The sequence below is a fragment of the Parasteatoda tepidariorum genome, chromosome 9 (genome assembly GCF_982258835.1).
Source record: "Parasteatoda tepidariorum strain Cologne lab strain chromosome 9, Ptep-v5.0, whole genome shotgun sequence".
In the NCBI taxonomy this organism is placed as follows: Eukaryota; Metazoa; Arthropoda; class Arachnida; order Araneae; family Theridiidae; genus Parasteatoda; species Parasteatoda tepidariorum.
In genome coordinates, this window is record NC_141763.1 from 92139725 (window position 1) to 92155774 (window position 16050).

Consider the following 16050-nt stretch of genomic DNA (forward strand, 5'->3'; position numbering starts at 1 on the left):
ACATCCCTGAGGCATCTCCGAAGACATGTCATTGCAATTTTCTCTGCGAAGGCGACGATGGCTCCCCCACTTTGGTAGTTGCTTGAAGTCAAGCACTTTAAGCTGAAATGGTTTAATGAGAACCGATACCGCTCACCCTCGGTACCATCGAAAATTCACCGGTCTCGGTATCCAAGGTGGTCAACCACTTGTTCTCTGGCCACGCCTTGCAATCAGTTCTTTTTAGGACTTCTTTAAATAAAGCATCACTGGCTGCGGTCAGTGTGCGGGTGGGTGACCACTTGGATCAGTCTGCGTGGGGACCGAAGGTGTACGGTACTGGTCTTCGTTAAACTGTGCTACCGTAAAGTGCTCGACTTCGCGCGCAGGTCGTCGGGCTACCGAAGCGGGGGTGCCATACCCTCCTCAGAGGATCAAAACTGTGATGGCATGTCTTCGGATCATCCTCCGGGATGTTTCCCAGACCGTCGCCAATAGCCCATTGTGCAGCTCTAGTGCGACGTAAATTAACAACAACAACAACTGCCCTAAAATTTAAATTGCAGTTATATTTTCAAATTATTATTTTTTGGAAACTAATAAGCGACTGATTTAAAAGTGTTTTGATCAGTGTTAAATTAAAAAAAATAAAAAATAATTTTCAAACGTTACATTTTAAGAGAAAATATCTCTTAAATGAATTTTATAATTGTGTGCAAAAAGTTTTCGATTCACCAGATAAAAGTATACAAGAAGTGAAACTAACACTGCGCTACGCCATGTTTCGATTTGCCATTATCTGTTTATTTCTGTTAATAAAGATACCTTTAGTTAAAAGTTAAGAAATAAATACAAAATAAAAATTTAGATTAGATAAAGCGTCAATCAGATTTCCAAGCAAATGTTTTGAAAGACAACTATATGACTCGTTACTTTCAAATCGTACGCAATATAAACCGGCTCTATCGGTTTTTTCTTAAAATATAATTTTCAAGTAAAAAAACTGGAAAAAATCAATAAGTATTTTCAGTTTTTATCGTGGGAAACTTGCCACTGTAGCTTACAAGTAATTTTGTGTTTTGATGTTGATCTTTGCTATCTTTGCATTGTCATCGTATATTTAATGGTGCTCTAGCTTGTTTAATTCAAGTAAATTTCCAAATTTTATATTTAAAGTGTAGATTTTCTATAAAATTATTTATTTTAAAGCAGAATTCTTATAAAATAAGTTTTTTGAATAAGTAATTTGATTTATCAGTCTTGCAAAATGTATTTTCGGGGGGAATTTTGTAGTTTTACTGTCACTTTATTCTATGAAATTTTATTACGTGAAAACATATGTCAAATTTCAATTTATCCTAATTTTGTTGAAAATTTCTTTTTTAAATATAAATTTGTTGATGATGCAGTAGTTTTAGTACAATAAATAATTTAATTAATAATAATAATAATTTATCCTAATTTTGTTGAAAATTTCTTTTTTAAATATAAATTTGTTGATGATGCAGTAGTTTTAGTACAAATAAATAACATTATTCGTTAAGAATTAAAACATTTATTACAGTCAAACTATGCGCAGAAAAAAGATGACACATGCAGAATATTTTTACTTTAGGTTGTTATAGTTTTTACTATAGTCGAACGCTATGATAACATAATTTTTAAGATACATATCACGCAAAAGTTGCCACTCAAATATGTTTTGAAGATTAAAAAAAACATTAATAATTATTTATTGATGTTTATATATTTGTCACTCGTTTTAACAACTCGTTTTTTTTAATACCAATACAAAATTTATGTGTGTTTATTCAGTTTTCATAACTTTAGAAATGATTGAATTATTAAAGTAATTATTATGAATTACTAATTAAGCTGTTAATAGGTTTAATACATTTTAAGAGATTTTAGAAAGTTTTTTTAAAGATAAAGCATATTTTGTTTCATTCAGCAATTCTTTTTTGTAGCTAATTTATATTGATAGATTATATTTTATTACTTGTAAATGTTGCCTACATTCAGAAACGAATGTTAACAATGAGCATTGGCTATTTTTAGTTACTATCACTGATCAATAAAGCCCTTGTTTTTTTTCTCACAAACATTTTAAGTGGTAACAAAATTTTTGCTTTGACGATTATAATCACAACAACAAACATAAAAAATAATCTTATAATTTTGGTAACACAACATCTGGCTTGACTTAAAATTTTATTTCACTACCAATGTAGATGTTATATGTAAATATAATTAAATATTTTCTGTTTACCTTAAGGAACTGCCACTTTAAATGTTTACTCTAATTTTTATTACACTGTCACTGTAAATGTTGTGAGTTGCGACAACTTCAGGATTTGTAACTAATGCTTTTGCTTCTTTTATCATAGGCGATAATTTTCATCAATTGAGTATAATACAATTTTGTACAAATTATTTTTTAAAAGCTAAAGTATTTATTTTTCATGTTGCTCTTACAATTCCTAATTGTTTATTATTTTATAATTGTTTTCATAATTTTGCATTTTAGTTTATGAAAACTCTATTTTTGTATAAGCAGCTTAGAAGATTTCCTTCTTGTTTTTGCCCATTTTTGAGCAATTATCTTTCTAACAAAAGAATAGTGGTAAATTTTTTTCACTCATCTATTTATCACAGTTGCAAATCAACATCCCTCAAGCCTACAAAAACAGTGAGTTTTTATATTTTTTATTTATAAATCATTTTGGATTAAGATACATGATATTCATATTAATGCTACAAAAAAAAGAGTCTTAAAAATTATATAAATAAATAGATGCGTTGAATTCAAATCAACAAGAGGCGATTCGCTTATTTAAGGGGGACCCCATCCTGAATATTTCAAAAATTCGAAAAAAAAATTTATTGCATTTTTCGAATCTTTGTACCCTTTCTAATGACTGTCTAAAACGATTTCTCGGTTCCTAACTTCGTTAGGAAGTTAATCTTAATTGTTGTCTATATCTCTACTTAAGTTGTACTTAATACATGTTTTTAATTTTTTTGGCTACAAAGTTCAAATTTTTTTTAACCTGTTATTAAGTACCAGAAATTATTTAATCTTAGATTTTATCCGGAAGTTTACATATCATTTTGTTGTGAATTCGATAAACGTTAAGGCCTGTTTAGACGATCCAATTTCTTGAACAGAGATTGATTGATATTGATGGAAACTTGTTTTGCTTTTGAGCTTGGATCGTGTAAACAAACATTCAAGAACTTGGTTCAACTTCTTGGACGATAGTAGAGCATGTTCTACTTTCCATCCAAGTTTTTTTCTCCCTTAACCAATCAGCGTCTTAGGTTTTGTGACGTCAACAAGCTGGCAGCAAATTATGTCATTTTGTTGTGGGTTTTCATAGATTTTAGTCCAAATAAATTGATCTGTTGAGGTTTATTTGTGTTATTCTGATTTTATTATTATGATTCTATTATTATTATGATTTATTATTATGATTCTATTTGTGTTATTATGAATTTATATAGTAATTTTAAACTTACGTAAGTATTATTTTATAATGCTGAATATGAACAATGCGCATGCGCAAGTTTTTCTTTCAACGAATCAGCGACATTCAAGAACTTGGATAGTGTTAGTGTCAACTAATCGTCCGATTTCTTGGACAGAGAAATCCGTCCAATTTCTCGGATTCAAGAAATTGGACCGTGAATTGGAACATAAGAAAGTTTATTTTTAGTTATGACTATGATAAGATGTTCTCTCGTTGATGGTTACATTTTTCTTTCTGATTCTTTGTGCGTATGCGCATTTATTAAAAGTTACAAATGGCGCAGCTCCACATTTATTTATGTAAAAAAAAAAAAAAAACTAAATACGAGCAGAATGTTACTTTAAATCATCTTTTTAGGTCTGAATAAATGCTGGCAGTAACCAAAAATTTCTCATTTATTTACCACAATTTTAATATAAGAAATAAATTAAGACATCAGTTAAATTGCCATTCAAGTTTTCTTTGGAAGTTGTTTTTGGTACAGTTCAGTCTTACATTTGAAAAATGAGAGAAAAAGGGATTAGTTCATTTAGAAAGACTAGATTGCTACAACAACTAAGTAAAATGGTAGCAAATATTTTACAGGTTTAATTTTTCAGGAATAAGTTTTTTACGTTTTACTTTCTATACCAAATTGCACATACTTATCCATTTCGAGAATCGTAAAAGATCGACAAACTATCATTGATTCAAGTTAAGGGGGAATCAATGATGGCCGTACTTTAGGTGGCTGTACACTATCGCTAGCGAATTTTTGAATTATCATTTCGCATGCTTCTATTGTTAATAATGGAATCATGCGAAATGATAATTGATAATCAATTGATAATGAAATGATAATCAATTGATTAAGAATAAAAAATAGTTTCAAGAAAGCAAATTATAATTTTTTTTCTTCATTTGTATGAGCTTTTGAGTAATATATGCTGAAAAAAACCTTTTCTGAAAACTATTACAGTAAAAAAAGATATTTATAGATTTAAATATTTTTGTTAAACACTAATAAAGATCTTGGACTAAAATAATTAAGATATGCTTGCTTAAAATAATTCATCAGCTAAAATTGCATGTCAACACTTCAGAAACGTTAAGAATATAAAAACCTATAAAAATAACTGGTTGTAAATTGGTAAATTTCTGTTATTTTCTTAATGAGCCTCTATGGGAACACCAAAAAGCACGGTAATTTTTACCGAAGTGCTTTTGGTAAAATTAAGAGTAAAATTTCGTCTTATAATATGTCTAAAATTTGGTAAATGTGATAATTTTAAAATGATACCTTAGTGCATGGCATAAAAACCCTTTATTCGGTTGAATATATCTTTCTGTTTTGTAATTTTTCGAAATGTGTGGTAATAAGAACTATAATTTTGAAAACCAGAATATCTGGTAAACCGTTTACCATATGAGCGGAAGCCTTTGCCATATGAATGATTTAAATACCGTATATTTGATTTTTATTACCAGAAATGTGTTTAATATGCAGAAAGTTAATTTTACCAGAATTTTTTCTTCGTTCAGTACCTTATATATCATCCTGATACATTTTCGTAACATAACAGGTTATCAGATTATAGATTATAATTAACCAAATGCCCTTAATAGAAGCAAATACTAAAAAGGGAAAATTGTAAAAAGATTCCAAAGTCTTGCTGTTTTTAGAAACATCATCTGATTTGAAATCAATAAAAAATACGCAATTTTCGGATCAATTTTATTTAAAAAATAATAATAAGCAGTGAAATGGTTAACATTCTTTTTACAGAAATTATTATTAATACAAATTTTTCCCACATTTTATCATAAGAAGATAAGAATGATACTGCTTCAAGGAACCTTCTCAATAATTTCGTTATTTCCAGAATTGAATTCTGCTTGAACGAAACATTTTATTGTTTGAAAGCTAAAACCAGTAACAATTTAAATATTATAATGTATCTGAACTTATTCCATTAATTTTCTGATAGCGGAATCAATGATAAGGATACAACGCTAGGTTAAGAACCTCTGAGGCCCTCTGAACCTCTTTAAATGTAATAAAGAAGAGCAATACAAATAAATAAAAAAATATTTTTCTTAAATAAAATTAAAAGTAAGTTCACGAAAATAAATACATTTATATAACAACGAAATTTAAAACTTTTTGCAATGAATCGGGTGGAAATCAAAATTTTTCGATTAACTCTTTGAAAGTTTTTCAAGGCTAATCTTCGATCTTTAATTCTTCGATTTCAGAGCAAAATTAAAATATTTTTGACGTTTCTGGTATTTCATTTTTAAAAAAATTTCCTGACCCACAAGATATTTTGTTTTTTATTTTAATTCTATAAAATATAACCTAATTTTTTATTCAAACTTTCGGGTGTTATGCAATGTTTTTGAATAAGCTTTTTAAATTTTTGCTAAAAATATTTTCACTGTGGGTGTCAAGTTACTATTCACGCAAAAAAATAAAAATAATAATAATAAATAAAAATTATCGAACTTTAACCAATTTTTATGGAGAATACAAAAACATACAAAGGCTCAATTCAGTTAATGAAATTAATAATCAATAAAAATAACAAACAACTTTTTTTTTTATCTCTTAGAATGTTGAGAAACCTGTGCCAGTTTTCCATGAATTTATAAAAGATTTCTTATTAAATACGACATTTGTTATTATAATTAACGAAATTATTTCGCTTTTTGTTTCCACTCCTTTTAAAAATGTAGTGTTTAAAATTTTATTTTACATTATTTTATTTATAACAATCCATCAAAAATATTCTATACATTTGCTTAATGTAAAACAATTTAAAGTTCTGTATTAATAATAAATTTAACGCTTAATTTGTAATTAAACCGTTATATGTTACTTCACTTTAATTTCATTTTCGTGAAAATCAACAACAGAAAGTGAGTTTTGTATATAAGTGATAGTGTGATTATTTTATAACGCACAATATGCTTTCATATTGAATTGTATTAAACATGAATTTTACTGTAAATTTACAGATAGTCTAAGAAGCAGCTTACCTTTCTCAACTATAATGTAATCTAATTTATTTAAAAACAATGTAAACCTTTCCTCAAATCATAACAAAAAATATTTTGCATTTAAAAGAAATAAAAATTTTTAATTATAAAATGTGTGCTAGAAAGGATTAAAATATGCTGCATGCTATTTTGATTAAAAATTGCAATAAAAAAAAACAAATATTACCTTTAACTTGGCACTCTAATGCTGAGAGAATAAATAACAATTTATGATTTTGTCAAGTATAACTGGTGGGTAAGTGCTGTTATATATAACAGGTGATTAGTGCCAGATTACGTGATCGCAGGGCCCTAGGCCATTCAAATTTTTGGGGCCCTTAGATAAAAATTTTTTCCTCGCATATTTTTTTATTTATTCTAAGATTTTTTTTAATTTTTTACTTCCGATGAGCTGCACAAGTGCGCACACATGAGCAGACCTAGTGCATTATCCAGAAGTGGTATCCACTCCTTCAGGACCACCACAATGGGTGAGATACCGTTGGCCTTGTTAATTTGGACGTCTAGTTTCTGCCACACTAGATGGCAGCACCGAGACTCTTATTTGGATGCTTAAGTTCACTAGAAATTTTAATTTTGCCGGAAATGCCATGAGCCAATAGGGCACTCCAGGGATCTTCTACATGCCGCATAATCATACGACATGGTCACTGAGGATTTTCTGAGTCCCGAAAATCCGGTGCCTGGGACGGGGATCGAACCCGCAGACTTGGGCTCAGAAGGCCGACGACAAACCAACTGTCCCACCCAGCCACATTTATTCAAACATAAAAGTATTTATATATCTTTTCATTTAAGAAAGCATATTTAAAATAATAATAAATTAAATTTTACTTTATTTTGTTACATTAGAACTAAAAAATAATTATAAAATTTTGAAAGAATTTGAAATTTATTAACACTTTACAAAATCAACGCTACTATAAAATTGGTATTAAAAATCTTTTCTATAAAATTGGTATCTGTATCTTTTTTTCTGCTCTTGCGATGAATAAACTCATCTATAATTTTATAAAAATTAATTTCACGGAGAACGTCTGATTCGATAAACAACAAACTTAGCATGTCTAATCGTTTTTGAAACATGACGCTTCTTTGCTCCCTCTTGTCTTGTTTCATTTCTGAAAATGAGCACTCTACAGAACAATTTGTTATCATAAAAGTTACAAAAATGCAAAGAGCGGTTTCAACATTTGGAAAAACAGATCCAAGTTTGTCTTGAAACAAAGTTTTGTGAAGTTCTGAATGCATGAACTGAGTTTTTGATGGGAATTTTTTTTTCATGTAACTCTGAAACTGTTTCAGTTCAGAATAAAAATTTCAACATTTGGTTTCAACATTTGGAAAAACAGATCCAAGTTTGTCTTGAAACAAAGTTTTGTGAAGTTCTGAATGCATGAACTGAGTTTTTGATGGGAATTTTTTTTTCATGTAACTCTGAAACTGTTTCAGTTCAGAATAAAAATCTTCCAAATCGTCAAACTAAAAGTAAACTAAATTAGAAATTGCTTCTCAGTATTTATTTTCCGCTAGTCCAAAATCCGACAAAAAAGAAAATTTCTGAGAAACCTCCAAATAAACTTTGTCTCATTTGTTAATTTCTGTTTTGAGCATGTCAATAATTACGATGAATCCGTTTATACGAAAATTATCTCTAGCAGTTAATACCACCTCTTGAGCATCTCTGTTGATAGGACTTCATCTTCGTCAAATTCAAGAGGCGACACTTGAAAAATCTGCAGAGCCAAATCATTGTGCAGAACCAAATCAAAGTGCAGAACCAAATCACTTTCAGGCAATAGTGATTTGGTTCTGCTCTCAAATTCGTCAAATTTTTCTCCCATCTCAAACATCAACGTTTCCAAATCAAGGCGCATGCATTATGCGGCACTTCAGTTGAGACACTAAATAACTTCTTTTTAATTTAAAACGTCTCAATAATGTCAACAACATTTAATTCTTTGCTTCTTGTTTGAACAAGTCTGAACTTGCTATGGCATTGCCTTCAATTGTTCCGCGTGCAAATCAAAATGAATTTAATTCAAATTGAATTTCAAAAAATCCATTTCAAGGGAGCCCTTTATCACTGAGGGCCTCAAGCCATTGGTTAGTCTGGCCTCCAGCTCTGCTAGTGATAAAGTAATGCTATTCAGCATACAAAGTTACAAATTGCAATTACTATGCGTTTGTAACGCTGTATTTTAATTAAAATTCTTAACATTTCTATACTGAGGTTTATTTTATAAGCACTACTTATAAAAAATCAAAAGAAAGGAAAAATTACGAAAACTGAAAGATTACACTAAAAACTATTTAAAAATAAAATCCTTTATTCCAGTAGGCAGTGTTTAGTCAGATGACACTTCAATGAAAAACCTTTATTTTTAATGCAAATAGGGTAATCCACAGTATTTGAAATTCATTTAAATATGGTGTATCACTTTTCTGAAAAAGATTGTGTTTAGTAAGAGGACATTTTTGAGATAAACTCTTATGCTACAACAAAAAGGTTTCCTCACCAATGTGAATACAAACAGAAAGAGCAAGGTCAGCTTTTTGAGAAGTTTTTCATAGGATATGAATACAACTGTGATTACCTGGATAGTCTTTAAGTAAAAAAAATTTTTTACAAATACAAGAATATAGCTTCTAAACAGAGTGTGAGAAAAAATGTCTTTAGTCAGATGATTTTTTTTGTGAAAAACTCTTATTACATATACCACAAATATAATATTTCTCGTCAGTATGAACACGAATCTGCTTCGATACATTATCTCCGTCTGAAAAACTCTTATTACATAACACAAGAATAAGGTTTCTCACCAGTATGAACACGACTGTGTTTAGTCAGTGTACTTTTTACTGAAAAACTCTTATTACATATACTACAAGAATAAGGTTTCTCACCAGTATGAACACGGCTGTGTTTAGTCAGTGTACTTCTTACTGAAAAACTCTTATTACATATACTACAAGAATAAGGTTTTTCACCAGTATGAATACGGCGGTGTCTTATCAGATGAGATTTTTGTGAAAATCTGTTATTACATATACTACAAGAAAAAAGTTTCTCACCAGTATGAACACGACTGTGTTTAGTCAGTGTACTTTTTACTGAAAAACTCTTATTACATATACTACAAGAATACGGTTTTTCTCCAGTATGAAGAAGACTGTGTTTAGCCAGTTTACCTCTTTCAGAAAAACTCTTATTACATACACTACAAGAATAAGGTTTTTCACCAGTATGAACACGGCAGTGACTTATCAGATGGTATTTTCGAGAAAAACTTTTATTACATACACTACAAGAATAATGTTTCTCATCGGTATGAACAAGACTGTGTTTAGTCAGCTCAGCTCTTACTCTAAAATTCTTGTTACATATACAACAAGAAAAAAGTTTCTCCCTAGTATGAACTCGACTGTGTTCAGTTAGTCTATCTTTTCGTGGGAAACTTTTATTACATATACTACAAGAATAAGGTTTCTCCCCAGTATGAAGAAGACTGTGTTTAGTCAGTGAACTTCTTTCTGAAAAACTTTTATTACATATGCTACAAGAATAAGGTTTTTCTCCAGTATGAACACGGCGATGACTTATCAGATTGCCTTTTTGTGAAAAACTGATACTACATATACTACAAGAAAAAGGTTTCTCACCAGTATGAACACGACTGTGTTCAGTAAGTTTACTTCTTTGTGAGAATCTCTTATTACATACACTACAAAAAAATGGTTTCTCACCAGTATGAACACGGCTGTGTTTAGTAAGTGTTCCTCTTTCTGAAAAACTCATATTACATATACTACAAGAATAAGATTTTCTTACAGGATGAATAACACTATGTTCAATAAGTTTACTTTTCTGAGGGAAGCTTTTTTCCCCCATACTGCATGAACAAGGTTTCTCAACTAAGAGCAGAAAAATGTGAACAATTTTATGACAAAGTCTGATTACATGTATACTGCAAGAAATAAACTCCCAACTTCTAGCTAATATAAAGAGTATTAACTATCTGTCACTCTTGTTTGCTTCAAAAAATTATATCACATACGCTATCAACTACTCATTAACTACTCTTGGAATCTTATAAGCACATAAACTACAAACATTAAATTTCTTTGTATGAAATTATTTTCGTGTTAAAACATCATTATATCTATGACACACATTATTTGCTGCTAGTGTCCGAACATAAATTGTTACTATCACATAAAATGATATTGTGTTTAATAATATTTCTTTCTGTCAGGAAGCATTTAACACACACTGCATGAATAGTTTATTAATAATATGAATCATTCAGGAAACATATTCTGTTTACTGTCAGCACGAAGAAAAAATAGTTTTTATCATTTCTAGCCACATTTATTTTCCGTATAAAGAAGATAATAAATGAATAAGATCTGCATGGAAATAATCTTTTTAAAGCATTTTCTATATTTTTTCCCATTACTATGAGGGCAATTTACTTTATATTGGTAGGGTTTTTTGATAGGCAGGTTTATATAATTGAGTGCATATAAGAGTTTTATTACATCTCATACCCCTGTACAAATATATCTTCGAAATTTAAATAGGAAATTAAGTAATGAAAAAAGACAAAACAATTCAGTAAAGCCTTCCTTTACACAAATGGGGTTAATAAAAGTCTTCCTCAGTATAATTGAGATAGTCTGTTTTAATTTAGTTTATCTCAATAAAGAATTTTTAAACAAACATAATTGCGGTAGCCAGCCGGTAAAAGTTGTTTACGTTATTGGTCGCTTATTTCTACTCACCTGATCTCCAGGATCTCGGAGCAGTTTATGACCATAGATGTCGCTGCTACTAAATATTCACCTTATCTGTAGGCGAAGCTTAAGGCCAGGACCCCAAACCTCGCAGACTTCGAACACGGACGGTGACGTCACTATTCCCCGAAGTCTATTCTATACCACCGTCCGATAGTAAAACAAAATCCAAATCTCGCTACTCCCGAAGAGAGCGGTGAAGGGAATCCCAGCCCTCGAGCAAAGGTTCGGACCCTCCCCCTAGGAAGTGACGTTTTGTATCGATAGTTATAAGAAAGTGACCAATGGCTTTTGTTTATCCTTTAATCGTTCTCCCTTCGCTTAGGGGTCGTGACCTTTATCCCAGAGTTTACAGTGTTCTTTCAGAAAGAGAATGTATTCTTCTTTCATTTTGACAATTACATACATAGTCTAAAATAAATATCTACATATTTTAATCTTTGATCTTTCTTCAAGAATTTAATATGTAGTATTCGTTTTAAACTTGTTTGCATTATTGTATTTATTATTAGAGAATCGATTTACTTATAACTATATTTTTACTAACAGTTTGCCAATAAAAAGAAATATTCTTAAAATAAAAAATAATACGTCAAATAATACAAATCCAATACATCTTTATTTATTACCTTTTCTAAAAATCATACTTTGAATGTTGTTTTAAATAAATGTAATTGAGTCAATCAGAAATTTTATCACTAGATTATGAATCTTTAGAAATTATATGTATATTATCGAGTGCTTTTAGATTTAAAGAACTAATGATTAATAAAGGTTATTTAATTTCACAAAATTTTGCAATCTTCTATTTTTACTTATTTTATTATATATAAAATTTTTATTATATTTATGATTACTTTATTACCTTCTATTATTTATAATTATTATTATTTTTTTATTTTTTATTATTTGCAATTGATAAAATGTGTAGCTTTATACTTTATAACACTAAAATCTTTTAGTTTTAAAGCTACAATAAGTATCAAAATAACGCGCAATAAATAAACTTTAATAAATCGGTAGAATGCCTGAAATAAACTTTAAACTAGCATTTTTTAAATAATTGTTAGTTTAAATAATCTTTAAAAAAATTTGCTTTACAATTTTAAAAGAAACTGCTTTTTCAATTTTTCAATTTCTTTTTTGTTATGATTCCTCTTTTTTTTTTTTTTTTCGCAATTGCAAACTTATACATTTTAATAATTGTAAGTTATTTTTTCAAGAAAAACATTCTTTTCTTCTTTTTTATAATAAATTACGATTCGCAACTCAAACAATGCAATATTTATTTTTCAAATTTAATAATTTATCTTTTTTTTGGAAATGGTATTTTCAATCGTTGTGTTATATTGAACTAGATTTGGAAAAAAATTCTCTGCAATGAATTTTTTGCCTTACATTACCCTCTTACATTAAACCCAACTCAGTAGACAAGGATGCCAAGTAGTTGTACTTTACTTAAGAATTTCATGCTAGAGTTATTAGTTACACAATTTCACTATTGTCGTTCTAACCATAAGGGCAGTTCGTGATTTTTTATATATCACAAATTCGTTTTTAAAGTTTAACTCGTTACAAGTATTTTTAATACTTTCAATTAAACACATTTTCAATTTCAAAATATTCTCAATTGTTTTTATATTTGATGCTGGATTTTACTTTTTTTGTCTTATCATTTACCATTGTGTATGTAAATAAATTATGAAAAAGTAATTCGGAAAAATATTTGTTTTAAGTGCCACATAAATTTGTAAGAGACTTTTTGAATTTGAATTAATTGCATCAATGAGGATAACTTAAAATATTATTCGAATAATACCAAAAAAAGATTGGTATAATAATTACCAATGAATACAGGTAAAACAGAATATATTAGTTAATATTTAAAAATTAATAATACTTAGCAAATTATTAATACTTAACTAATATTTTAAAAAAAATCTCAAAACAGAGAAAACAATTATGCTTGATTTTTTCTCTCCCTAAAATTTGTAATACTAACAATAAGTATTTTCAAAAATTCAAATGTCAAACAACAGCTTAAGAAATAACTAAAAAGTTTTCTTTAGTCTGGAATTTTTTTAGTACAATTTTTAAACAAAATATTTAAAACAACGTGATTTTTTTAGAAATTTTTTAATGTTTATTTTAAAAAAATTTTTTCATAAAATATTACATAGTTTTTAAAAAACAAATTTTTGAGTATATTTCGATGTCATAATTATAAGACTAGAAATATAAATAATTTTTTCTTGGAATATTGAGAACAGGAAAATTAAGGAAAAAAATAATAAAAAAAGGTTTCTTAATTATGCATCTAAATTTACCAGCAACTTTAAAACAATTAATTCAAAAACAATTTTATTCAAAAAGTTTTCTTTCTTTATATTCCGGTCTTTTTATTATGCTCTTATATGGAATCCAACTCAGAAGACAAGGGTGCCAAGTCATGAAAACTTTGTTAGAACTTTTGGGAGTCAGAACTTTTAGTTATACAATTCCATTGTACAGCAATGGAAAATGGTCTAGCCATAAGGATTATTCGTGATTTTATTTTATCGCAAATTAGTGTTAGTAGTTTAGCTCGATGCAAATATCAACTAGTTTTTATTGCACACATATTTTCAATTGTTTTTCTGATTGACGCAGGATATTTTTTTCTTATGATTTACCATTCTGTATATAAATAAATTATGCTAAAGCAATTCAAAAGAAATTCTCTCTTTTTACACGTCGCAAAAATTCGAAAAAAGCTTTTTGAAGTAGAATTAATCGCATACATTAAGATAATTTAAAGTATTACTTGAATAAAAACATAATAACGCTAGTTTAATAATAACAAATAAATATAAGTGAATATCTTTAGAATAACTTAGCTGAATGAGAGTGAGAATTAGATTAATGGAGAATCTCGAAACAGAAAAGAAAATAAGTTTTTTTGCCACCCTAAAACTTATTACTTACCATTTTATTAAAGGAGTAATTATTTTAAAAAGATCAAATGTCAAACAGTAGATTAAGAAATAACTCTAAAACGCTTTTCTTATTCAATTGCTTTTTTAATGCTATTTCTAACAACAACAAAAATTTAAAAAAGGTGATTTTAGAATTTTTTTAATCTTAATCTTAACAAATTTTATTCCTAAAAATAACAGATAATTTTTCAAAAACTAAATTGTCGAATATATTTTGGCATTATAGATAGATATAAGAGTAAAAATATCTTTTTGTCTTAGAAAATAAAAGATGAAATTTCGCACTTAAAGTATGAACAGAAAAATAAAAAAAAAATAATAAAAATGTTTCTTAATTATGCTTCTAAATTTAACTGCAACTTAATAATAATTCAAAAACGATTATATCGAAAAAATTTCCGCTCTTCATATTCCATGCTTTTTATTACCCACTTATATTCTACCCAACTCAAAAGACAAGTGAAAATAAATGAAATTATGCTTCTTAATTATGCATCTAAACTAATCAACTACTTTATAAAAATTACAAAACCGATCATGTTCTAAAAGCTTCAGTTCTTTCAAATCTCTGATGGAAAATTGCATAGCGGATTAAAAATAAGCATACAATTTATAGTAATTCTTATTTAAATTTTATACGATTTAGTTATAGTAATCTTTTTTATTTATTTGGCACTAATCTCAGTCATAACTCACCAATTTTTTAAAGAAAAAAATTCCATTTTTTTTCTGCAGATATTTTGAAAATATTACGAGGTAATTAAAATAAAAGTTAATAAAAACATGGCAATAATTATACTAAACATATTATGGCTAAGAATACACAAAAATTTGGAACAGAAAAAATGTTCACGTTTTATATAAAGTCGTGCAAGATTATTATAGATTTTATTATAAGTTCTGCTGGAAACCGAAACTAATTATTTAATCCATTTATTATATGAAATAATAAATTTGTGAGAGAAAAAATTATGTCTGAAATATATTCATAAAATATCTAGGTAAATGATTATAAAAAATCATAAAATATCTGGGTAAAAATTATCTTTGAAATCGGAAATCTAATTTAACCCCAGTGTTAAACACATCCTATTCGAACGTTCGAATCGCTTTCACCAGCAAATTGTTAGGTGAAAGCTTTCCGATAGATGGGAGGAAAAATGAAGATCGCAGCCCGTTAGCAAAATCCGTTCGAAAGCGCGAGGTTTCAGGTTTTCCCTAGGAGTAGAAACGTGACGTCAAAATGACGTCATTTTTCTCTTCCTAGCTCGTTCGAAGTCTGCGAGGTTTGAGCTCCTGGTTTCTTAGAACAGGACGCCGTCAGCTGTAAATCAGCGTTAACCTCTGATTGGTCCATTTGTGAGTTTGATAGTATACGTCATCGAACGCTCATCTTGAACTACAATTGCCGTCCAACTTAACTGCAGTTGGATTACAACGTGACGTTAACCACAGAAGCAATGGCGGACAACATCCAACAGCACATTGAAATCAGCAAAGATTTTGACTTTGACATTAAACATAGCTTCTTCATTAAGCATAGCACTCTTCATTTAGCTCAGCTATAATGGGTTTTTTCTTGGACAAAGTCATTATTTGTTCTCTAAAACACTGGTCGACAATCACAAAGTCAATACAAATTCAAAATAAATATTTGTTTACGTTATTAACGCATGCGTAATGAGAGATAATGTCTGCGTTGGACCGACTGCTCACGCTGAGCTAACAAA

General features: G+C 28.7%; 2 protein-coding genes across 2 annotated transcripts in view; one reads left to right on the forward strand and one right to left on the reverse strand.

The window, feature by feature from the left end:
- The first annotated feature begins 911 nt into the window (after positions 1 to 911).
- Positions 912 to 16050, forward strand: part of LOC107453556 (dipeptidyl peptidase 3) — a 58475-nt gene continuing 43336 nt past the window's right edge. Inside the window, exons 1-2 of the mRNA XM_087152349.1 lie at positions 912 to 1045; positions 2507 to 2668. Coding sequence (XP_087008475.1) covers positions 2510 to 2668 — 159 coding nt within the window. The 5' untranslated portion in view covers positions 912 to 1045; positions 2507 to 2509. The remainder of the gene's footprint in view (positions 1046 to 2506; positions 2669 to 16050) is intronic.
- On the reverse strand, positions 8861 to 11355 carry LOC107453557 (uncharacterized). Its single transcript, XM_016070426.4, has one exon. The coding sequence runs from the start codon at positions 10438 to 10440 to the stop codon at positions 9343 to 9345; it is 1098 nt and encodes a 365-aa protein (XP_015925912.3). The 5' UTR covers positions 10441 to 11355; the 3' UTR covers positions 8861 to 9342.